Source organism: Chiloscyllium plagiosum, chromosome 1 (genome assembly GCF_004010195.1).
Source record: "Chiloscyllium plagiosum isolate BGI_BamShark_2017 chromosome 1, ASM401019v2, whole genome shotgun sequence".
Taxonomy (NCBI): Eukaryota; Metazoa; Chordata; class Chondrichthyes; order Orectolobiformes; family Hemiscylliidae; genus Chiloscyllium; species Chiloscyllium plagiosum.
The window spans coordinates 152,227,959-152,254,050 of NC_057710.1; the positions used below are offsets into that span (position 1 = coordinate 152,227,959).

General features: G+C 41.9%; 1 protein-coding gene across 1 annotated transcript in view; it reads right to left on the reverse strand.

Moving 5' to 3' along the window:
• Positions 1 to 14,601, reverse strand: part of LOC122555119 — a 212,980-nt gene extending 198,379 nt beyond the window's left edge. The window contains exons 1-2 of the mRNA XM_043700821.1: positions 14,492 to 14,601; positions 13,628 to 13,699 (exon numbers count right to left, since the gene is read on the reverse strand). Coding sequence (XP_043556756.1) covers positions 13,628 to 13,699; positions 14,492 to 14,601 — 182 coding nt within the window. The remainder of the gene's footprint in view (positions 1 to 13,627; positions 13,700 to 14,491) is intronic.
• Positions 14,602 to 26,092: the final 11,491 nt, after the last annotated feature.

Genomic DNA, 26,092 nt, shown 5'->3' on the forward strand with positions numbered 1-26,092 from the left:
ATTTCTCTTTTTATTTTCCAGCTTAGAACTGAAGTTCTGAGTTACCTACCAGAAAAAAGTGTTCATTTCAAATCCAAACTTGAAAGAGAGATCTCCCAATATATTGGCTTCCCTTTCTATTTAAAATAGGGCAGAGCCTGTATTTCACAATATGCTATGTTAATTTTAGTATACCACCAAGAACATAATGTTTCCAGTTACTTTTTGAAATAATCATACTTTCTCATTGCGATCATGGATGGCATACTGGCTCAGTGATTAGCACTGCTACCTTACAGCATCAGGTTTGATTCTACCCAGGTGACTGTCTGTGTGGAGTTTGCACATTCTCACCCTGTCTGCGTGGATTTCTTCCAGATGCTCCCGTTTCTTGCTGCAGTCCAAGGATGTGCAGGTGATTTGGCCATGCTAAATTGCCCAGGAATGTATAGGATAGGTAGATTAGCCATGAAAAATGCAGGGTTACAGGAATAGGGTATTGGGGATTGGTCTGGGTGGGATGTTCTTCAAAGGTCAGGGTGGACTCGATGGGCCAAATGGCCTACATCCACACTGCAAGGATTCTCTGATTCTATGACTGAATAAATCACTACTGAACCATAGGCTCTCAGTTTATAGCAGTACAACTCAATTGCCAGGATGTAATTGAGATGGTCTCAGATTACTCAATATAGAATAAGACATTTGGGAGAAATTGTGTCATAGATGGTATCTGAAATAGATAACTGCCGATGGAAAAAACTAAATTCCACAGTCAATAACATCAAGTTGAAGTTTCAATTTTACCAGCAAAAATCCAATATTAATGCTTCAGGGAATAACAAATTTTATTATCTTGGTAGACTGCACGATAAAGTAGCTGTTTGGTAAGTGAAAATAGTCAGGACACAATTTAATTACTCTAAAATAAATTAATGACAGTTCACAAACATAAAATGATTTGCCTGGTAATAAACATCTATTGGTCTGTAACAACATACATTTATTAGCATGGATTCCTCCACTTAATAAGAATACTGTGGCATGTATTTCATCTTGTAAATATCTACAAGTTTATTTTACAGATCTGGCACCTGATGACACAGAGAACAGCAGCCACGTTTTGGCTCAAAACAACAAATAAGCAAATTACAGTGTTCATAGGTTACAAATACGCAACTGACATTTTTATTGTCTTACTGTTGAACAACATCCCAAGGCACAAACACAAGAGACACAGACAATGAATGAGTAAAGGAATCATTAAGGGAGGTGTGATCAACATTTTAGTCAAAGATGACAGTAAACATTGGAAACCACAGGCAAGTCCAATATTGTGGAGAGAACAAGCATATTTATCTTTCAGGTGTGATCCTTCTTCAGAACCAGAAATAAAAAGGTAGGCAGAAAATGAGTAGGTGGAAATAAAACAAAGACAAGTGTATCATGTTCTACCTACAGAGTATGAACTGCAGCAGTTCAAGAAGGCATCTCACTACCACCTTGTCAAGGGCAACTAAAAATAGGCAATAAATACTGATCCAAATAGTGATGCTCACATCCCATAAAAGCATTGAAAACTCAGTAAATTAAGACATTAAGGAAACAAAGGAGTCAGTTTTCTTGTGAGCTGGGTTGATAGTGTCTGCATACCTGATATCAAGGGTGAGAGATCCAGATAACTTTGATGACAAGCCTTTTTTGCATCTCTAATCGATCTCTAGAAGAGTGTAAGTAGCTCTAATTGGCAACTGCTTTGCAGAGCTACGTTTTTCACTGGGTCTTCCTGTTTTAAAACAGTCTTGTATCTCTTAAACAAAACTAATTTAACTTGGAATAAAAATTGGGATGATTGGGGGATTAACTGCAATGGTAAGAAATGGTCCTGGGTTCAAAGATGTAAGGATGAAAGATCTTTCGAAGCCAATAAAGAGCAGAAAACAGGTCTTCTTCCCTACAATGGAACTGAGAATGTCAATTCCAGAAGCAGCATTCCAAAGACATGTGTATTGCACTAAAATTTCTATGACTTTGCCCAAACAACAAATCCAAGAACTATATAAAAAACATAAGGTATCATAGAAACTTAGTAGGTCTGACGGCATCAGTGGAGAGAAAAATCATTTTTAGACTTGAAACATCAACTCTGTTTCTCTCTCCATAGATGCTGCCAGATCTGCCGAGTTGTTCTAGTACTTTGTTTTTATTTCAGATATCCAACATCTAAAATACTTTTTTTTTTATTTAAGGTGAGAATGATATCATTCTGTTTCCATTTCTCAGGATGAGACCTTGTCACAACACTGCTAATGAGCTCCACAAATATCCTTCCCAAACTTCATTTCACATCCACTTACAATAACACATTGTACCTACACATTTACATATTTTAACTTTATCTGACACTAGAGTCATTTCACTATAGAATATCATCTCTCTGGGCTGATTTTTCTTTCACTACGGATTCCAGAAAGAGGAATCTCGATTGATTTCAATTCTGAACCCTGCCTCTATTAGGAAATTAATTAAAGTTGAGGTTTGCTCTGGGATGAACCCTTTACTCAATGGAAGAACTTGTTCCTTGTCGAATTAAAGTTACTGGAGTTGGGAACGAAGGAGGTGTAGGACTCTTTTAGACATCCCACAAAATCCATACGATGGATTCTCTAAGAGAGTAATCTGTGGAAAGCATTCAATGGTCTTGCACGCTATCACAAGACAGATGGAGCCCTAACACCCAGAGAGCAAACCTGTCCCTTATTTCCTCAGTGTAGACCTGGCCATGAAGGAGAGAAGAATCTTTCTGAAGAATGACAGAAAGATGTCACCTCTCGTTCAGTTTCATCATTCTCTGTTTTTTTTTGCTCCCCCCCTTTTACTCCCTGATCTTCCACTAAGAGCTGGTTCTTCTAGAACCTCAATATCCTTATACCTGGATTTGGTTTGCTCACTGAGCTGGGAGGTTCATTTCCAGACGTTTCGTCACCATACCAGGTAACATCTTCAGTGAGCCTCAGGCAAAGCCTTTATACCTCTCTGGAGGACCATGTATTGAAAACAGACCACATGAATAACCAAAACCCTTCCAGGAAAGTATCACCAGATTAGTGCAGGCAGCAAAGGTGCATTTCAGAAGCTCAATGGTTCCCTACTTTAGAGATGGCATTAGTTCTATTGCTCCTGTGCTTTTAACTGTTGCTTCGATATGGGAGTTGAATGGAGTTGCATTTAAGGAATAGACCACGATTCATCAATGCATTGGAGTCAGAATGAAGACCTGAGGGAACCTGAACTGGCAGAGGATGCAGCTGCACAGATGGAGGGCATTCCTGTTGTTATAAAAAAGCAGTTGGATATTGAAGAAGTAGAAACTCTGCCTGTTGATGGATCTCACTGACCAGTCAATGCATGTCTTGATGGACACATGGGTGCAATGGATGGCTCGCTGCATCTGGGGGAAAATCCAGTGGTGGTACTTAAATTCAACGTGCTCTGTCCCTCAAAACATCAGCTGTCATGAGATGACTATATGTCCAGCTCCAGCAAAGACAGGAAGTACCGTTTGTGCTGCCACTTGCTATGAAGGACTGCAGGAGCTTTTTGAAAGAAACCAGAAGTAAGGAAATAGATAGTCAGTGTGGACAGTAACTGGCAGGCTATTGCACACTATTCCAGGCTATTGCATCCAGTGTAACGAAGTGCAAGGTTTTCAGTGACAAACACACAGATGTTCAGTGTTATCTGCCTGGAGAGACACTTGTAGCACTACGTCACAACCATCTCTAGGTAATTCTTTGGTATTAGATCCTGCAGTGAAGGCATGATCTCTATTACTCTTCTACCCCTCCTTCCTCTCCCATGCCCTCCTACTGCTTGGAGTTCTGCTTTTCCTGGGATTGGGGGGATACAAAATTTCAACCCAATATACACAAAATGTCAGGATTGGTCTTGTGATGTCTTCTTGAGAACTATGTCAAAACTGTAACATTTGAATGCCTGTATAATTAGTTAATTGAATGTCAATAAGAGATTGAGTGTTTTAAAAAAACTGAACATTCATCCACATCGACTCTAAAAAGGCATAGATCAAAGTATTTCCTAAATGATGAGAAATTAGGGACAAAAGGATTTAGCAGTCAGGCTTCATCATTCAGAAATCATGAGTGATGTCGACAAATACTATAATATCTCAATACGTTGAATACAAAGGGTTGGGGTGGAGGGATATGAATTGTGCTACAGTTACACAAATTACTAGCTAGACCACAGCTGGATTCCTGTTCAGGGCAATGTACCTTACAAATTATAAATTGGTCTTGGAAGGGGTGCAATGCAGATTCATCAGTATGGTGCCATATTATTGCAAAGATTAGACTTATATATTTCCTTCAGTGTAGAAGATCAAAGTGCAATCTAATAAAGTTAAGATAAGAATGACCGCTCATGACACCAAGACAGCTTGTGACAGAGTGTAACACCAAGCAAAACTGGCAAAACTGAAATCAGTAGAAATCATGGGAAAATCGGCTGGAGTCATGCCCAGCATCAAGGAAGGTTGTTGTGGTCATTTACAGGCCAATCATTTCAACCCTTGGGCATTGCTGCATGGATTCCTCAGACTATTGTTCCCAAACTGTCTTCAACTGTTTTAATCACCTTCCCTCTGTCACAAAGATATCATAATGAGATGCATGCTGATGATTGCAAATGTCCAGTACCATGCATGACCTCTCAGGTCCTGAAGCAGTAGGTATCCATATGTGGGGGAACGTATACAACATTCAGGCTTGGCCTGTGAAGTGGAAAATTACATTTGTGTCACATAAATGATATGCAACGACCATTCGCAACAAGAGCACAAGGTGGTGCCGATGCAGTCATCAATGTAGCGGAGGAAGAGGTGGGGAGTGGTGCCGGTGTAACAGCGGAAGACAGACTGTTCTTTATAGCCGACAAGGAGATAAGCATAGCTGGGGCCCATCTCCATCTCCATGAACGGTGACTAGCTCAACACTGACATTTTCTACAAACACACCGACTCCCACAGCTACCTGGATTGCACCTCCTCCCACCCTGCCTCCTGCAAAAATGCTATCCCGTATTCCCAATTCCTCCACCTCTGGCATATCTGCTCCCAGGAGGATCAGTTCCACCACAGAACACACCAGATGGCCTCTTTCTTTAAAGACTGAAATTTCCCCTCGCACGTGGTTGAAGATGCCCTCCAAACATCTCATCCACATACCGAACCTCCGCCCTCAAACCCCACCCCTCCAACCGCAACAAGGACAGAACTCCCCCAGTCCTCACCTTCCACCCCACCAACCTCTGTTTACATCGCATCATCCTCCACCATTTCCACCACCTCCAAACGGACCCCACCAGCAGGGATATATTTCCCTCCCCACCCCTATCCACTCTCTGCAAAGACCGTTCCTTCCGTGACAACCCACCCTCCCCTGCCACTACAGGAATTGCAAAACCTGTGCCCACACCTCCCCCCTCAACACCATCCAAGGTCCCAAAGGAGCCTTCCACATCCATCAAAGTTTCACCTACACTCCCACACATGTCATTTATTGTATCCGTTGCTCCCAATGCAGTCTCCTCTACATTGGGGAGACTGAATGCCTCCTAGCAGAGTGCTTTAGGGAACATCTCTGGGACACCGCACCAATCAACCCCACTGCCCCGCAGCCCAACATTTTAACTCTGCCAAGGACATGCAGATCCTGGGCCTCCTCCATCGCCACTCCCTCACCACCTGATGCCTGGAGGAAGAATGTCTCATCTTCCGCCTCGGGACCCTCCAACCCCAGGGCATCAATGTGGATTTCACAGTTTCCTCATTTCCCCTTCCCCCACCTTACCCCAGTTCCAACCTTCCAGCTCATGACCTATCCTACCTATCCATCTTCCTTCCCACCTATCCAGTCCACCCTCCTCTCTGACTTATCACATTTACCCCCACCTCCATCCACCTACTGCACTCTCAGCTACCTTCCCCCCAGCCCCACCCCCTCCCATTTATCTCTCCACTCCAGAGGTGCTCAGCCTCATTCCTGATGAAGGGCTTTTGCCCGAAATGTCGATTTTCCTGCTCCTCGGATGCTGCCTGACCTGCTGTGCTTTTCCAGCACCACTCTCTTAGCCCTTGCAGGTAATGAGCTTGGAGATTTTTTTTTAGAACAGTTTTCAAATGTGTTTTGGCAGTAATTGTGAGTTAGTCATGCCATCCACACTGCTGCTAGTGTTGACAGGGAATAATTTTCAAAATGCAAAGCTGTTTTGACACTCAAAAATCCAAATTAAAAATATTTATTTCAGAAAGTAATTTTGGAATGCAGTATTTGAACAAAAACATATCCTGCTATTCACTCATTACTAACTCCCCAACAACATCTAGCCAAGATTTGTGAGAGTTTCCAAATCTCCCATTGGCATCAAAGCACAATTTTCAATTTGCATTTCCAGCAATTTGTGGCTTAAATTTGGAAAGGAATTATAACCTCAAAAATGGTGTTTATAAAATAATGAGAGGTTTGCAGTGAATTAATGTTAGTTGTCTTTTCCCTCAGCTAGGTGATTTCAAGACGGGGGGGCACATTTTTAGGGTGAGAGGAGAGAGATTTTAAAAAGACACGAGGGGCAAATATTTTACAGAGAAGACAGTTTATGTGTGGAATGAAATTCCAAAGGAAGTGATGCATGCTGGCACAGTTGCAATGTTTAAAAGCCATTTGCATAAGTACATGAACTGGAAAGGTTTGACGAGAGATGGGCAGGAACAGGCAGGTGGGACGAGTTTGGTTTGGGATTACATTCGGCATGGACTGGTTGGACCGAAGGGTGTGTTTTTGTGCCGTATTACTCTATGACTGTGATTCTGTGAATCAGCAGGGACGGGGGGAGGGGACGGGGACAGGGGGGTTTAGAGTCCCAAAAACAGAATCCTGACCAAACCCAGCTCCAACCCATTGACTAACAGATACAGCAAACAGACAACAAACATGCTGACAAGCCTACTCCAAAGAGACAAATTGGCATTTCAAATAGTGTGATAAACATCAGAAAACAAAGGTGAGATGAAAAGTAAAGAGCTAGATTTGTTCTGAATATCTGGGATCTGGTCAGCAGTAGGAACACCTGGAGTTTCTGTTTGCAGGGGCAGAATCAACTTGAGTCAATGATTGCAACATTCAGTTAATGTTCAGGAGGAATAAACTGCATGAGTCCTTGGTGAGATGGGGAATGAGTTTGTCAGTGAAGAACATAATCTCTACTTATAAATTCTTACTTAGGTACTTCGGCATTTTAAATTCATCCCTAGAAAATGCAACAAGAACAGAAACTGCTGGTGAGACTGAGCGGGTCTAGCAGCATCTGTGGGAAGAAAAGCAGAGTTAATGCTTTGATTATCATGACCCTTCATCAGGTTCTGATGAATTTTGCCAGCAATTTCTGTTGTTGTTTCAGATCCCCAGCATCCACACCTTTGTTTTATCCAAAAAAAAATGGAAGCTTGATGCTAAGAAATGAGAGGCAAATCAGAGCAGGACTCATACACTTAATGGTAAGATCCTGGGGAGTATTGCTGAACAAAGAGACCTTGGAGTACAGGTTCATAGCTCCTTGAAAGTGGAGTCGCAGGTCGATAGGAAAATGAAGAAGGCGTTTGGTATGCTTTCCTTTATTGGTCAGAGTACTGAGTACAGGAGTTGGGAGGTCATGTTGTGGCTGTACAGGACATTGGTTAGGGCACTTTTGGAATGTTGCGTGCAATTCTGGTCTCCCTCCTATCAGAAAGATGTTGTGAAACTTGAAAGGGTTCAGAAAAGATTTACAAAGATGTTAGCAGGGTCCGAGGATTTGAGCTATAGGGAGAGGCTGAACAGGTTGGGGCTGTTTTCCCTGGAGCGTCAGAGGCTGAGGGGTGACCTTATAGAAGCTTATAAAATCATGACAGGCACAGATATGGTAAATAGACAGGGTCTATTCCCTGGATTGGGGGAGTCCAGAACTAGAGGGCATAGGTTTAAGGTGAGAGATGAAAGATTTAAAAAGGGACATAAGGGGTAACTTTTTCACACAAACAGTGGTGCGTGTATGAAATTAGAGGAAGTGATAGAGGCCGGTACAATTACAAAATTTAAAGGCATCTGGATGGGTATATGAATAGGAATGGTTTAGAGGGATAGGGACCAAGTGCTGGCAAAATGGGACTAGATCTGGTCAGCGTGGATGAGTTGGACCAAAGGATCTGCACATCTCTCTGATTCTAATGCCAGGCATTCAAATAATACTGGTAGGTTTGCCACCCTAAATTACACTTAGATTTCTTGAAACTATTCCAGAGCAGAGATATTTGTTTGCAATGGCAGTGAGTCAGAGTTCTTAATTTCCACATCAGAGGTATGGTTTTTATTGCTGAAGTTAGATAGCTCATGAGCAGATAATCACTGAAACATGTCACTACACCGGTTTCCGAACAGGAGACCAGATTCGAGGATGGGTCAGCAGATGGGGAAGAGACACCACTCAAAGTAGTCACTGAAGGCCACTACTGAGTTTGTTACCAGCTCATTCAGGGGTCAAAATGGAATTTTATTTCCATGGATCAGGTTCAATTTGACTTCAGAACCAGGGCATGGAGGACTTGCAATGGCATAGCAGGGAGCAGTCACCTTCATGCAGGCAATGGTGAATGGCAACAATAAAAATAAAAGACAGTGAGATGGGCCTCACAGTCCTGGTAACAGAAAGTATGCAGAGTTCTCAGCATCAGCAGAAATCTAACTGGTACATACGGCACACAGAGGACTCAGTACAGACCAAACTAAAAGGAGAAAATGCTGCACCTCCATTAGCATGAGAGAGAAAAAGGACAGGCTACCATTTAAAATGCAGGCACACATTTGACAGCAACAATTTCCAATCCTTTTGCTTAGTGTTTAATCACTCTGAAGGCTCCGTTTAGAAGATTTTCTACATTCAAGGTGTTATAGAAATGAAAGTTGTTACTGTTAGAATTAATCAGCTCTGAACCTAAGATATCAATCTCTTTTTATTCCCTTTGGGAAAGTTTCTGGGCCTAATTCATAAGAGAAAGCATTAAGATAAAAATGTTGCAATAAGTGTTTTGTATTTTAATTAGACAATCACTGTCAATAATGATTTTTCTGTAGCTTCCCAAATCCACAACTTGTTATTGCTCTGCCATTGCAAACTAAAATACAGGAGTTTCAAAGTCAGGCTTAACACAGTTGCACTTTCAAAGCTTAACTAAATCACAAACATTGAAAATCAGGTATAGTTCAGTAAACTGAAACACTTCTACAGTTCTGCTACACAAAGTCCATGTAAGATTAACAGATGACTCCAAGCGGTTCAAAAAATGTGTGTAAGCAATACAGTGTTAACAAAATATCTGAAACTCTCTCAACATATTCATTTCTTTTTTTTCTTCTTTTGTGGTTTGTGGGTTTCACTGGTCAGTCAGCATTTATTGCCCATTCTTAATTGCCCTTGAGAATGTGATGCTGCCTTGAACCATGGCAGCCCTTGACGTGCAGGTACATACATATTGCTTTAGAAAGGAAATCCCAGGAGTCTGACCTAGCACAAGTAAGAAACGACAATATAGCTCCAGGTCAGAAAGGTGAATGGCTTGGAAGGGAACTTAGCGGTGGTGATATTTCCAGATATTTACTACCTTACTCTTTCCAGAGATTAGAGGTTTGGAAGGTGTTGTGTCAGGAGTCTTGATTTGTTGCAGAGCATCTTGTAGACAGTACATTCTTCAGCCACAATGTATCATTGGTAGAAGGAGTGAAAATTGAATGTGGCAAAATCAAGCGTCGATCAAGTCGGCTGCTGTGTCTTAGCTGGTATTTTGGGTCTTTTTAGAACCGCAGTCATTCAGTTAAGTGGAGAGTACTTCTTCTCCATCCTGACTTGTGCCTTGCAGATAACGGACAGGCTTTGGGGAGTCAAGAAGTGAATTTTAAATTCACAGCCTCTCACTTGAACTTGTAACCACAGTAGTTATCTCACACATCCGGTTTCTGGTCAATGGTAACTCCCAGAGGTTGACAGATGAGCATTCAGCAACACTACTAAATGTCATGGGGTGATGGTTAAATTCTGTCTAGTTGGAGATTGTCATTGTCTGGTATTTGTGGGGCTCAAGTATTATTTACACTGATTTGACCATGCATGAACGTTGCTGCATTTGGACCCGGACTGGATCAGGATCTGAGGAGTTGTGAATTGTACTGATCATTTCCCAATCATCAGGGAACATCCCCATCTCTGACCTCATGATGGAGGGACGGCGACTGATGAAACAAGTGAAAACAGTTGATACAGCCTGAGGAACACCTGTGGTCAAGTTCGTGCCTGAGATGACTGACCAACAACCACGACCCTCTCCCTTTTTGCAGGTATGATTCCAACCAAGAAAGAGCATCCCCTAATTCCCAATTACTCCAATTTTCCTAGTGCTCCCGAAGCCAACCATAGGTAAATATTACCTTGCTCTCAAAGACAGTCACCCCCACTTCCTCAGTTGTGTTCAGACTGTTTGATAATGTTTAGAGCAAGGCTGTAATGAGGTGGGGAGTTGAGTTGGTCTTGCAGAACCCAAACCCAGCAGCAGCGATCAGGGAAGGGCCAGTGTTGTAGAAACATTAGTCTTCAATAGTACTGCACAATGTTATCAGAGTCCATTGCCTTTGTAGTTTCAGTGCCTTCTGCTGCTTCCTGATATCAGATAGCTGAAGAGCATTGCCTTTTGCACTGATATACTGGGCTCTGCCGTCATTGAAGATGGTCATGTTTGTAGAGCCTCTTTCACCAGTGAGTTGTTTAACTGTCCATCACCATTCATTATTGGATGGAGCAGAACTGCAGATATCAGATCCGATATGTGAGTTTTGGGATTGCTTAGCTTTACCAAACAATTTTGTACTGTAACTTCACCAGGTTAACACCTTATTTTTAGGCATGTCTACTCTGCTGCTTTGGCATGCGATTCTGCACTCTCCATTGAACAAGGGGTTGATCTCCTGACTTGGAGATAATGGTAGGATGGGAGGACATGCTAGGCCATGAAGTTACAGATTACGGTTGAGTACAATTCTGCTGCTGCTAACCTCCGGGACCTCATGGTCGCCCAATCTCGAGTTGTTGAGTCGGTTCTTAATCTATCCCATTTAGCACAGAGATGGTGCCACACAACATAACGATGGGTATCTTCAATGTGAAGGTAGGACTTTACTTCGACAAGGTGTGGTAATTACTCCTAATTATACCATTGTGAAGAAGTGCATTTGTAGATTGGTGAAGATGAACAGTCAAGCGTGCTTTTCTCTCTTGTTGCTTCTGTCATTACCTGTGACATGCCCAGTCAGCAGCTAATCTCTTTTAGAACTCCTCCAGCTCACTCAGTAGTAGTGCTACCAAGTCACTTTTGGAGATGTACTGCTTATTGAAATGTCACTTGTACTAAAGAGTTTAAAGCACTTGTAAGTCTACATATTTCTGAAGGTGTTCCATTTCTTTCTGCAACTATTGGAACTCGGGAATTAGCAGATATACTCAACAGGTTAGGCAGACAAGTTAACATTTCAGGCCCGTACCCCTCCACTTAAGTGCAAAGTGTCACTGATGAATAGCATTTTGAAAAGATTAAACAAGGTGAAGGGACATTTTACACAAACGCGCACAATCTATGAAGTGTTCATGGAAAACAGGAACTGACTAAATGAGTGACAAGATATTCTTTTACAACCAGAAATGGTTGTATGCACCACTAAATCACCCGTGCTTCTGAATCAACTACCAATTTGCAGGCAAAGTCTTTTCTGGGAAAAGGACAGAATCTCTTTTTATATTTTCTCTGTTGACCGCTGGAGCAGGTGGGACTTGAACCCAAGCTTCCTGTCTCAAAAGCAGGAATACAACCACTGCACCATAAGAGCTCTAAAAGATGGGAGAGTCGATATTTTCTCGCCAACCGGTCTAGAGATGTTATGACATACCCCTGCAGTGGGTGGGACTTGAACTCAAGCCAAGAGTGTGGTGCTGGAACAGCACAGCAAGTCAGGCAGCATCCGAGGAGCAGGTGAATCGACATTTCGGGCAAATCACAAACCTTCAGGCTCAGAGGAAGAGACACTACCAAGAAGAGCTCCAAAAGGCAGGAGTTTTGATGAACGGTTCACAACTGGAGTATTAATTTTTTTCTACTCTGCGCTGAACATCACTGTGTACTTACAGGTTCCGAGCATTTTTATGTGGGTTACTCTGACCTCAAGCAAAATGTACCACAGAAATTGGTGCAACTGTATGGAATCTCCAAGGTAACATACTGCAGATACTGCCTGACTGTCAGATTTTTCCACAATTTCCAGTTTTGTTCCAGATTTCCAGCATCTGCAGTGTATTGACTTGAAATTCCCACTCGGTAACTCCAGTTTCTGTGGCACATTCTCTTTCGAGGCCAGTGTAAGCCACATGAAAATGTCGGGAATCTTTAAGCACGGTAACAATCAGCACTAATCAATATTTTACAATTTTCTGTGCTACTTTTAAAAGCATTGTGCTCCAAACTGGCCCTTCCCACAAATCTGTCCACACCCCAGGGTCCATTATTCACCACTCAGTGTTTGCAGTAATTACCTTCATTTGGAGCTTTCAAGCTTTTATATTAAACTGTTTTCTTTGGGTGCAAGAACATTATCAGGTACATTTTCAAAAGTTTTGTTTTTATGAAGAATTCACAGCTCATTAACCAGCCAATATGAACAAGAATTCCTCGGGTTAATCCAAACGTCAGATGAAAGACAATTATAAAACCACCCATGGAGAAGGAAACATGAGATAAAGAAAGAATGAAGCATAGACTGATTTATCAAGCACAGAAGGAACATGTGAAAGCTCATGAGGTTAATGGCAGGTGGATAATATCAAAGGAAAGTTCTCATCCCTGGGTTTAGATTAAAAAAAACTATGGATTTGGTAGAAGGATTAAAGGAGAAATGAAGAAACAAATTTTTACCTTGAAGGTGGAAACAGCCTGGAAAACACTAACTGAAACACTGATGGTGACAGAAACTCTTACCATTAACTCTCATTGAAAAAAAATTCCAGTGTCTGAAGAGCCAGCATCTGTGGAGTTTTGGATCATTACTGGAAGTTGGATTAGCATGGGTTAATCTTGTCAACTAGCATGGACTCAATTGGCTGAAAGGCCCCTCCTCTAGGTCATAAACTTTCTTCATCCACTTTGAAATTATGGAAAGAAGAATACACAAGCTTTTCGCAAACGTCAGTCAACCTGCCCAAACCACATCGATACTCAATCTGTGTGACATATGGTTTTTGTGTATCCCTGATATGCTATCACTTACTTTAAATTCTGAGTAATCTGAACATATCCATTCTACAAAGTCAACCCTGATTGTTACTAATTTGCAAATCAATCAACAAATTGGTAAGATTAGAATCACTACAAACCTGTGTACAAAATTTCATCAACGTTACTGATTTGTAAAACTGCATTTAAGGCATTCATACATGAATATGTCATTAAAAGCTTTGTTTTTGTACGAATTAACTCCTGATCCTCAAACCAGTTAATACTCACTTGTGCACTTCATAAAGTAGCTCCAATAAGATGCTGTAGAAGTCAAATTTGTGATCAAGGATATTTACTTCTCTATGGAGAGAAAATAGAAGCAGCATTAAAATTATTCAAGAAGCAGGGTTTCCAAGGAGAGAATCAATGTCATCAAGAATTAATGGAATTAACTAGTCAACTTGTAATACAGAGGCTGAGAAGAACATTTCTGATACAGTATTTTGTCAGGAGATCCAAGTTCTCAACCCCAGAACTGGAAGTGAGTGAGCAATACTCCCACGTTTGGATGAGCAACCAAAAGGAAGCAGTATTAAGTTAACTGGCCAATTAACTGATACTTTGAAATGCCTTGCTTCTTTTTGCCACTTCATTTTCGACTATTGTTTCACCTTAATTAATAGCAATGTTGTTATAGTTCAATGCTGAGGTTACGAAACCATTCCAGGGCTTCATTGGACACAGTGTGAATAGGTGTGATGTCACTAGAGCTAGATCTTTCAGGCCGATGTTCAATATTGAGGGCACTGGTCTGACTTGGATGGCCACAGACATCATTTCTATTCTAGTAGGGACTGCAAGATTTCAACTAGGAGAAAGTGAGGACTGCAGAGGCTGGAGATCAGAGTCTAGATTAGAGTGGTGCTGGAAAAGCACAGCAGGTCAGGCAGCATCCGAGGAGCAGGAAAATCGACATTTCAGGCAAAAGCCCTTCATCAGGAATGGCTTTTCCCTGAAACGTTATTTTCCCGCTCCTCGGATGCTGCCTGACCTGCGGTGCTTTTCCAGCACCACACTAATCTGTGCTTTGTTTCCTGTCAGGCTGTGATCCTTTGAGAATGTTTTGCCTGCAGACATGAAGAGGTTCAGTACCTATTAGCAGAGGAAGCTATTGAAACTCCTTTGTTCTCAGCATCTCCAAATAAAATCTTGATTAATTCCTGGAGATGAATATTTTCCACATGTAGCTGCTCATGCACCATGGTGAACAGCCATATACCGCTGTTGGACAGACCAGGTTAAGTAAAGCAGTGCTAACCGTGTTGGATCTGTTGCATCCAATTGGATTAGCAGTTTCCATGAGATACATCTGTGTCTTGAAATTGGCTTCAGATTACTAAAGCCATTGCCTGTAGGCCAATGTGCACTCAGGAATAATACCAATGTATTTTGGTATTGAGTCATGGGAGAATGGTTGGCCCCTGAACTGGACATGAAGTTCTTCCTTGGTCTCCTTTTTGCCCAAATGGAAGACTGAAATAAGAGATTTAGTAGTGGTTGGTTGGAGGATAGACCCTTCAGCAAGTGTTTCCTCAATTCACTAATGGTCTTTCACCTGGAAGCACAGGGCCAATATGCCAACATATGCAAAGAGCTATGACGTTGTGAGAGGAAATCACTGGAATTAGGTTGAAGAGGGCTAACAGTGTAGTTTAGTGTATAGTGTAGTCTATAGTGTAGTTTAGGTGGGCTTGGATCGGCGCAACATCGAGGGCCGAAGGGCCTGTACTGCGCTGTATTGTTCTATGTTCTATGTTCTATATTCTATGAGAGCTGAATCCTGTGGGAGTCCAATGTGTGCTAAAGGTGGGTGGTTGATTTGATCGCCAACATTCTACTCCCCCAATAGGCAGTTTGTCTTTCAGAGGGCAACTGCTCCAAGTGGTCCTGACACAAATCTCACATTTGTTTTGAGAAAGGCATGAAGCCACCTCTCCTGATTATGCTTTTGACATCGTGTGGTACACAGATATACCGCTATAGCTCTTGTAAATTCTCAGCTGTCTGAAAACGACACAATTGAAGTAATTCATGATCGGCTATTATAGCTTTTCTATCTTCTACCACGAAGGCAGATACAAACACTTGTTTAAAGCCTTTGCCACTTCCTAGTTGCCCATTAATTATAGAGATTTATTCACTAAGGGATTGATGTTTATTTTAGATGTTTTTGCATGAGTCTAGAGTTCTAATTGTCACTTTACTTATTGCTTGTTTACTCTCACATTCTAATTTTTTTCTGCTTTTCTAAAGTCATTCTTTGCAACTTCTAAAATATTCCCTACCTTCTGGCCAATGACTTGCCATTAATTTAAAATGTCTCGTCTTTTCTTTCAATTTCATACCAGCCTTTACTTCCCGAGTTCAGCTAGGATAGTGTATACAGAACAATCGCGATTATCCAAATGAGATGGGCGGGGAGTATTTTGTTTGGATAACTGATTGTTTGGATAACTGATCTGTTTGTTAACAAAGGAAGCCATATGGGACCTTGAGACCTTGTTCAGCCAATCGGAAAATCAGATAATCGATGTTCAGATAACCGAGGTTGTACAGGCTTTCTTGATCAATAAACTATCTTGGTCAAAAGTTATGAATTATGTCCTTAAAGGTCTTCCAATCTTTATCATATTACCTTTTACCATACTCTCTCAATCAGTCCTGACTTTGTACCTCTCTAGTTTTTAAAAATATACTTTTATTGAAAAAAATAGATTTTTTAATATTACAATAAATACAAAACAATACAATTAAAAACAGTACAATAAAACACAAGAAAAAGTTAAAAAATCCAACCCTCCCTCATGTACAAATGTATAAATATATATACAAAAATATATAATAAAAAACCCAACTAACCATTTAACTGAATAAATAATAACCAACAACAAACTAATAAATAGTAATAATTCAACTCAGCCAAACTCATATGTTCACAGTTCCACCTCCCTGGATATTAGACTTGTATAACACAATCGTTACGGCTATATAAAAGCCCTTATTAGTGTGGCAGATAAATCTGTGCCTAGGTATTCCAAAGCCTCTGTAATTTACCTTATTCAACTTCAAGACAGTACGTTTAAGCCAGAATTCCCCATGCTCAAGATTAACATGGAATTCCGTCACACTGTGCTTACTCTTCTCTGAAAGATTCCTCATTAACTAAGAGCACCTCATTACCTGCTGCCATGTGTAGGATAGCGTTTTGTCCTGGTTGGTTCCAAAGCATATTGTTGCTGGTCGAGAGTACAAGATGCCTGTATCGCCCGCGAAGTCCTTCGAATCTCAGATGAGCTAGGAGGTGCAAGTGTGAACTTCTAAAGCGTTATTAGTTATAATGCAATTCCAGCCCCATTAGTTCAAATGGTGCTGCTATTACAGGTGGCATGGTGGCTCAGTGGTTAGCACTACTGCCTCACAGCACCAGGGACCCAGGTTCGATTCCAGCCTTAGGTGACTGTCTGTGTGGAGTTTGCACATTCTCACTGTGTCTGTGTGGGTTTTCTCCAGTTTCATGCCACAGTCCAAACTTGTGCAGGTTGAGTGGCTTGGCCATGTTAAATTGCCCATAGAGTTCAGGGGTGTGTAGGCTAGGTGCATTGGTTAAGGGAAATGCAGAGTAACAGGGTAGGGGAATGGGTCTGGGTGGGATACTCTTCCGAGGGTCAGTGTGGACTTGTTGGGCCAAATGGCCTGTTTCCACACTACAGGGATTCTATGATTTCTATTACGGGAATGCACAAGAATGGAACTACTGTGTTACAGCAGAACCAACTGTAGCTTTGTTCTGCATCTATGCTTGGCATCCTCACAGGAGTAAGTAACAATTTCTTAACGAGTCGCAATGTCACAGTCTCAATTACTAGGGTCCACTGCCTTTCGTCATTTGTATAAATGATTTGGTTGTGAACATAGGTGGTATGGTTGGTAAATTTGCAGATGACACAAAATTGGAGGTGTAGCAGATAGTGAAGAAGGTTACCTCAGAGTACAATGGGATCTTGATCAGATGGGCCAATGGGCTGAGGAGTGGCAGATGGAGTTTAATTTAGATAAATGCAAGGTGCTGCATTTTGGAAAGGCAAATCAGGCACACACTTAATGGTGAGGTCCTGGGGAGTGATGCTGAACAAAGAGACCTTGGAGTGCAGGTTCATAGCTCTTTGAAAGTGGAGTTGCAGGTAGATAGGATAGAGGTAGAGGCATTTTGTGGGCTTGCCTTTATTGGTCAGCGCACTGAGTATGGCAGTTGAGAGGTCATGTTGCAGCTGTACAGGGCATTGGTGAGGCCATTTTTGGAATATTGCATGCAATTCTGGTCTCCCTGCTACAGGGAGGATATTGTGAAACTTGAAAGGGTTCAGAAAAGATTTACAAGGACGTTGCCAAGGTTAGACGGTTTGAACTATAGGGAGACTGAATAGGCTGGGGCTGTTTTACCTGGAGCATTGGAGGCTGAAGGGTGACCTTATAGAGGTTTATAAAATCATGAGGGGCTCGGATAGGATGAATAAACAAAGTCTATTCCCTGGGGTCGGGGAGTCCAAAACTAGAGGACATTGGATTAAGGTGAGAGGGGAAAGATATAAAAGGGACCTAAGGGACAACCTTTTCATGCAGAAGGTGATACATGTTTGGAATGAGCTGCCAGAGGAAGTGGTGGAAGCTGGTACAATTACAACATTTAAAAGGCATCTGGATGGCTATATGAATAGGAAAGGTTTGGAGGGATATGGGCCAAATTCTGGCAGGTGGGACTAGGTTGGGTTGGGATATCTGTTTGGCATAGACAAGTTGGACCAAAGGATCTGTTTCCATGCTGGACAGCTCTATGACTCTATATTGATGGGAAGGGGTAGGTGTTGGTTGGCCCTCTGAAAGAGGATGCCCATCACCAATTTGATGCATGACGCTCTGCATTCTTGAAGACCTCACAAAAATCTCCTGTAGGTCACTGGAATGAACCAGAGACTCTGACGTTTAACAGGATGATCTACTACTATCAAGCTCAGCTCATCCACTCTCACAGCACAGAAACCTATGACAGGTGATGTTGTCCCTCAGGCACCTGAATATGGTTCATCCTATGGGCCTACCTGCACTGCAGGAGGTTGCTCTCAGTCCCATCTGCATCGTTTCCCTGTTTCCTCATCCCTGGGTTTTTGTTGTTCTGCTGAAGCTTTCCCCCACTTTATTGCTCCTCCCCACCAGAGATCACTCTTTCTGAGTGTACAATGCCAATATCAGATGGGAACTCTGAATAGACAGATCCTCTTACACAGACTCCCCCTCCAGCCATCTCACACCACCTTCCTTTCCACTTATTTGGAGCACACAACTGCTAAGGTCCCACTCCTGGTGGTACCATCAGTAGGCACACTGCTCTATCCACTAAATTAAAGCAGCCATCACCTCCTACTTACTGCCAAGGTTCTGATGGTTGTCGAATCCCATGAAGTTTAAACTTTTTCTAAGACCTTATAGTCAGTGTCAATTAAAGGGATTGCCTCAATTCCCAGTTTGAAGAACTGAGCTGCACTGTCCTCCCACCATGCTGTGCCTCCCCTTTAAAGTCAGATGTAAACTCATCAGGCTTCCTTTTAAATGGTTTCCATCACAATATGGACTCTACCACTGGGCGCCCCTACCCCCACCCCACCCCACAGTGTAGAAAGCCTCCAGCCCATGTATTCAATTTCCACAACGGTAGTTTAAGGATTTGAATTCAGTTAAAAAAAGACTGTTGACAATTACCAGAGCTTTGAAGTGATAATTAAACTGGCAGTAACTTACATCAGCCAAAAAGGAAAAGCCATTATCCATTTTCATTAATATTAATTTCAGAGCTGTCAGATGCAGCATCTTAAATGCTCTAGGCAATAGTGAGGACTGCAGATGCTGGAAACCAGAGTTTAGATCAGAGTGGTGCTGGAAAAGCGCAGTAGGTCAGGCAGCATCGAGGAGCAGGAGAATCGACGTTTCATGCAAACGCCCTTCATCAGGACTGAAGACAGAGAGCTTCCTCCAGGGTGGAGAGATAAATGGGGGTGGGGACAAAGGGTACAATAGGTTGGTGGGGGTGGGGATGGAGGTGATAGGTGGGGATGAAGGTCCTTCACCTCCATCCCCACCCCCATTCACCCCTTGTACTCTTTGCTACCTTCCCCCACCCTCCTCTCTGACCTACCACCTTCATCCCCACCCCCATTCACCTATTGTACTCTTTGCTACCTTCTCCCCACCCCCTCCCATTTATCTCTCTATCCTGGAGGCTCTCTGCCTTCATTCCTGATGAAGGGCTTTTGCCCGAAACGTTGATTCTCCTGTTCCTTGGATGCTGCCTGACCTGCTGTGCTTTTGCAGCAGCTCTCTAATCTAGACTCTTAAATGCTCTATTCACTTAGGAGGTGTGTGAGCACAACTGACCGAAGTAAAAAGGTTTGGTGGAAGGAGGTGAGGATCCCAAAGTTTCTCAGGACCTTTTTTGGGGAGAGAGAGCTGGGAAAATTTCACAGGGCACCAGTGAGATGTTTTAGCAGGAGTTTTATATTGGTAAAGAAACCTCCTACAGTTACCCACTAAGCACAGCGATTTCAATGTAAGTGAGGATGAGAATTAATGCTAGGTGTCTTTCCCCAGGATGGGGGATTTCAAGACTAGGGGACATATTATTAAGGTGAGCGGGGAGAGATTTAAAAAAGGCATGAGGGGCAATTTTCTTACAAAGACAGTGGTTCGTATGTGGAATGAGGTTCCAGGGGAAATGGGAATGCAGATGCAGATACAATGTTTAAAAGCCACTTAGATAAGTACCTGATTAGGAAAGGATACCGTCATTTAAGATGTATCTCGACAGATACATGAATGGGCAGGAAGCAAAGGGATACAAATCCTTAGAAAATAGCCAACAGGTTTAGATAGAGGATCTGGATCGGTGCAGGCTTGGAGGGCCAATGGGCCTGTTCCTGTGCTGTAATTTTCTTTGCTCTTTGATATGGGCTAGGAGCAGGCAGATGGGACTCGTTTAGTTTGAGATTATGTTCTCCATGGACTGGTTAGACTCAAGGGTCTGTTTCTGTACTGTATGTCTCTGTGAGTCTATGGCAAGTGGCCAGAATTTCAGGATCATGCTGTGGACTAAAACCTCATGCTGAGGTGTTCAGCTGGGACAACCCATTCTGGGTTTCACACCTCAACTCAGTCCACAAACAGAACCCTCAGCTTCTGCATACTACTTTTTAAATTCTCCAGCCCATTCCAAAGCCGGCCTCTCTGATTTCTCAATCTCCCACGCAGCTTTAATAAAAGTCAAAAGAAACAAAACCCCATCTTTTGTTGGGACATTTAATAATCTTTGAGACCTGAATAATTCCAAATCAAAGCCATTTCTTTTTCAGACAGCAAATCTTGATAATATATCTTGCTGTTGGCCTTTATAGTTCATCTAGACTCATCGTTTAAACTTTACTTGTTTTATTACCACTCAATTTTGTCTTTCATTATCATCCTTATTGACATATAATTGCTCTTACGTTTCAAACCACCAGATGCTGTACCTTTATTTGTGTTCTTTAATTACTTCTGCTCTTGCACAAAAAATGAATTCTAATTCTGAAACTTGAGGGTTTCTCTTCACGGATGCTGTCTGACTATTTCAAGCATTTTTCTTCTGATCAAACTTTGACTGCTTTTTGAAATGGCCTGGTAAGATGTTCAGTTGTGCTAACCATCGGCTTCTCAGAGCAATTAAAAATGGACAACAAAGTCAACCTCGCATAAATTAACTTTATTTTAGAATTTTGCGGCGACAGCTTTTAGACAAACTGCACGGTGAATGACAGTGCTTTTCTGTTCTCATTTTTGAAGCAAGATCGCCCTCACATGGCTAAATGCAAAACTGCACTAAATACATGACCAAAGGCATTAACCTGAAGTACAAAGTTTAAAATCACACAACACCAGGTTATAGTCCAACAGGTTTAATTGGAAGCACTAGCTTTCGGAGCGACGCTCCTTCATCAGGTGATTGTGGAGGGCTCGATCATAACACGCAGAATTTATAGCAAAAATTTACAGTGTGATGTAACTGAAGTTATACATTGAAAAATTGATTGTCTGTTAAATCTTTCATCTGTTTTAATACCATGATAGTTTCACTTCTTTCATGTGTAAATCACAAAACCTTTTTTAAAAATAGTTGCATTCTCGGGTTAGCTGTTAACAATGGTGATAGCTAGACAATATGTTGAAGGTGTTGGCCCCCTGTGTTCTCTGTCAGTGCCATGATGTTTAGATTGATTCTAATCTAAAAAGTAAGAATCAGTCTAAACATCATGGCATAGACAGAGAACACAGGGGGTCAACACCTCCAACATATTGTCTAGCTATCACCATTGTTAACAGCTAACCCGAGAATGCAACTATCTTTTAAAAAGGTTTTGTGATTTACACATGAAAGAAGTGAAACTATCATGGTATTAAAACAGATGAAAGGTTTAACAATCAATTTTTCAATGTATAATTTCAGTTACATCACACTGTAAATGTTTGCGATAAATTCTGCGTGTTAGGATTGAACCCTCCACTACCACCTGATGAAGGAGCGTCGCTCCAAATTAAACCTGTTGGACTATAACCTGGTGTTGTGTGATTTTTAACTTTGTACACCACAGTCCAACACCGGCATCTCCGAATCATGACTACTTTTGAAGTAAATGCATTGAAAATACTGCTTTCACAATATAAATTAGGCCACTCAGTCCCGTCAGTTAAATCGGCCAATCAGAAATATCATGGCTAAACTTATTACGCTACATTTCCATGTACGCCTGATAAGCTTTCATCCTGCACATCCAGAATTTATCACTGCCTTAAAAATACTCAAAGGCCTGTATTGCACTTGCTTTTGATGAAAAATGTTCGAAAGACACATGCCACCTGAGAGACACATTTTCTCCTTATTTCCTGCTTAAATGGGTGACCGCTTATTTTCAAGGAACACAACCTAGTTAGAGACTCTCCTACAAAACAAAACTTTTCTAGATCCAACTTGTCAAGGCCTAACAAGATTTTATACGTTTCATCAAGTCACTGCTTCCTCTTCCAAATTCCAGTGCATACAAGCCTAATTTGGCCAATCTCAGAGAACCCAACCATTCCAGGAATTAGTCCTCTAAACCTTTGGTGAAGTGCTTCCAATGTGATTAAATCCTCCTTAAGTACGGAGATCACAATTCTCCAGGTTTAGTCTTGCCAACGTGCAACTGAAGCATAAAACTTTCCTACAATAACTTTGTATTAGTTTTCTTAATTACTTGCTGTCCCTGCATTCCAACATCTTGTAATTCATGCACTAGAATACCCAGAACTAGCTGCATCTCAGAGCTCTGCAATCATTCATTTTTAATCTTCCTTCCAGCAGCGGAGATAGCCAGACCTGACAGAAACACCTCTATTTGGGGCTGAGTATGAAACAAAAAGATTCCAAGAGTGACATCACAGGAAGCTGTAATTTATTGACTGGTGAAACACTGCTATTAGGGAGTATATATAAACAGAGAACAAGAGTTGACCACTCCGCCCTTCCAACCTGTTCCACCTTCAATTAGGTTAGGACTGATCTGATTTTAGTTGAAACTTTATTGCTGGAACAGCACAGCAGGTTAGGCAGCATCCAGGGAACAGGAGATTCGACGTTTCGGGCACAGGCCCTTCTTCAGGAATGAGCAGAGAGTGTTCAGCAGGAGAAGATAAAAGGTAGGGAGGAGGGACTTGGAGGAGGGGCGTTGGAAATGTGATAGGTGGAAAGAGGTCAAGGTGAGGGTGATAGGTCGGAGTAGGATGGAATCTCCTGTTCCCTGGATGCTGCCTGACCTGCTGTGCTGTTCCAGCAATAAAGTTTCAACTTTGATCTCCAGCATCTGCAGACCTCACTTTCTCCCTGATCTGATTTTAACCTCAGCTCTACATTCCTACATCCAGTAACTGAACATGCTGTTTAAAAGAGCTACAACATACTGCAGCACTCCTGACCTACGAAGGGAATAAGAACACTTCTACAGAGTATTCGACAGGAACAGATATCCCCCCGACATCATCTGCAGATGCCTAACAGACAAACAACGTGACGAGGATATACCATGACCTAACTCACTAGCAACACTACCTTATATAAAAAAATGTCTTGGAACTGACAGCCAGATGCATCCACTCACTGGGACCCATGACAGCTCATAAACTGACAGCCATGCTCAGACAACAACTCACCAGGACAAAAGAACCTTATACCCATCATGTGAAAGACTAACGTAATTTACAGGATTCCATGCAAAGACTACATGGAGCACTATACAGGACAAACAAGCAGACAACTAGCAATCCACATCCACAAAAACCAACTAGCCACGACCAGCTGTCCCTAGTAGCCACACACACAGATGACAAGGACCACAAATTCGACTGGGACAACACTACGATCATAGGACAAGCTAAACAGAGAATTTCTAGATACATGGCACTCAGCCAGGGATTCTATCAACAAACACATAGACTGAGACCCAATATACCGGCCACTACACCGAGCAATCAGAAACAGCAGGAACTGAACTAAATAAACTCCAGCAGACACAGTACACCAGCGCTTCACAGGAGGCTCCAAAGCACTGAAGATGTCACCTAGACAGGGGACAAAACAACTGCAAATCAACCTCCCAGCTCAGCAAACATACCCACAAAACCACGACAATCTTTCATCCCCTCGGTAATCATTTCTCCCACCTTCTTTCTACTACTGCCTTCAAATATTTAAGGATTCTGTATCCTCTACCTTTTGAGGAAGGTATTCCAAAGACTCTCAACACTCAAAGAAAAATCTTTTCCTTATCTCAGTTTAAAATTGAGGGGGTCACCCATTTCAATCACCCCAAGATTGTTCCAAAAGAGCACATCCACCCAATCAAGTCCCCTCAGGGTCTGTGTGCTTCATTAAGTCACCTCTGCCTCTTTTAAACTTCACAGGATACAGGCCAAGCCTGTCCAGTCTTTTCTTGCAAGGCAATCCACTCATTCCAGAGTGAGTCTACATAGTTTAAAACTAGAAAAATGTATCATTTATAAAGAAGGAGTAGATACTAGGTTTTCATTAAGGAACATTAACAAAAGGAAGCAAAATGAAATGAAAATCAAATGAAAACCAGGCAGGTAGTGCAGGAGTCCTCTGGGTCTACAGTATTAGGCTTTGCTAATCAGTATTCCAGTAGAAAGGCAATGGCTCCTTAGGGGTCTGCAGTCAGCAACCAGTTCATAGCACCATGGGTGTCTTAACTCTATGAGATGGGAAGAGGGTGGGTGAAGGAGGAAGGGCAATAGTGATAGGGGATTCCATAGTCAGGAGATCGGGTTGTGATTTCTGTGGTAAAATTGTGACTGCAGGACGATGTGTTGCTTCCCTGGTGCCAGCATATCACAGACTGGCGACAGATATATCCTTCCAGCAGAGTGACAACAGTTCGAGTCAGAAAGAGGAATGATGCCCTGAGAGCAGACATCAGGGAATTAGGAAGGAAATTTAAAAGCATAATCTCAAGAGCAGTAATCTCAGGATTACTCCCTGTACAACATGAGCATAAACACAAAAGGATTAATTGATTGAACACATGGCTGGAGAACTGATGTAGGAGAGAAGGCATCAGATTTCGAAGGTACTGTATTTGGACTGTTTCTGGGGCAGGAGCTGTGTGGCTTACACTTTATAGAAGTGGGGCTGATATCCTCACAAGGAGATTTGCTAGTACTGTTAAATGGGTTTAAACTCCGTTTGCGTGGGAGGGAGGGGGGTGGGGAATAGGAACCTGAGGACTAACCCAAACTCAAAGAAAGTAAAACTGCTAACAGCGAGTCAAAAAGCTGCCAGGGAGGCTGGAAGATCTGAGAAACAAAACTCAGCGTCAAACCTGCTTTGAAAACAGTTAAGGGCACATAGCACTCGCATGACCAAAGGGACATGACCTAGAGGCACAGAGGTATGTGGGTAAGCTCTAATTGCCATTTCAGACACATGGCTGCATGGTGACCAGGTCTGGGAAATTAATATTCAAGGATATTCAACATTTAGAAAGGTCAGATGAGAACAAAAAGGAAGTGGAGTTCTGATGTTAGGAAATGGGATCTGTGCATCAATAAAGACAGGAACTCAGATCAGTGGAACTATATGTCAACTCTTTTTTTATTGGAGCTAAGAAAAAGCAAAAGGCAACAGACATTGGTTGGAGTTATTGAAAGAACACCAAATAGTAGTGATATCATAGGGGCTAGTATTAATCAAGAGACAAAAGAAGCACATAGCATGGCCAACACAATAATCCCGAGTGCCCTTAATCTACATAAAGACTGGGCAAACCAACTGAGCACGAAAGCTGTGGAGGTCAGGTGTTTACAGCAGTGTTGTGAGGAGCTGACTAGAAGGCATGCCACTTTAGATTCAATACTATAAAATCAAAGAGAGCTAATTAATAATTTTGTTGTAAAATGACCTTTAATATAACAATATGATAGAATTTTATAACATGCTTAAAAGTGAGGTAGCTTATTCTGAAGCAAAGATATTAAATTTGAAAAAGGGAAATTATGAAGGCATGATACACAAACTGGACCGAGGTGGATTGAGGAAATAAATTGAAAAGCACTACTGTACCT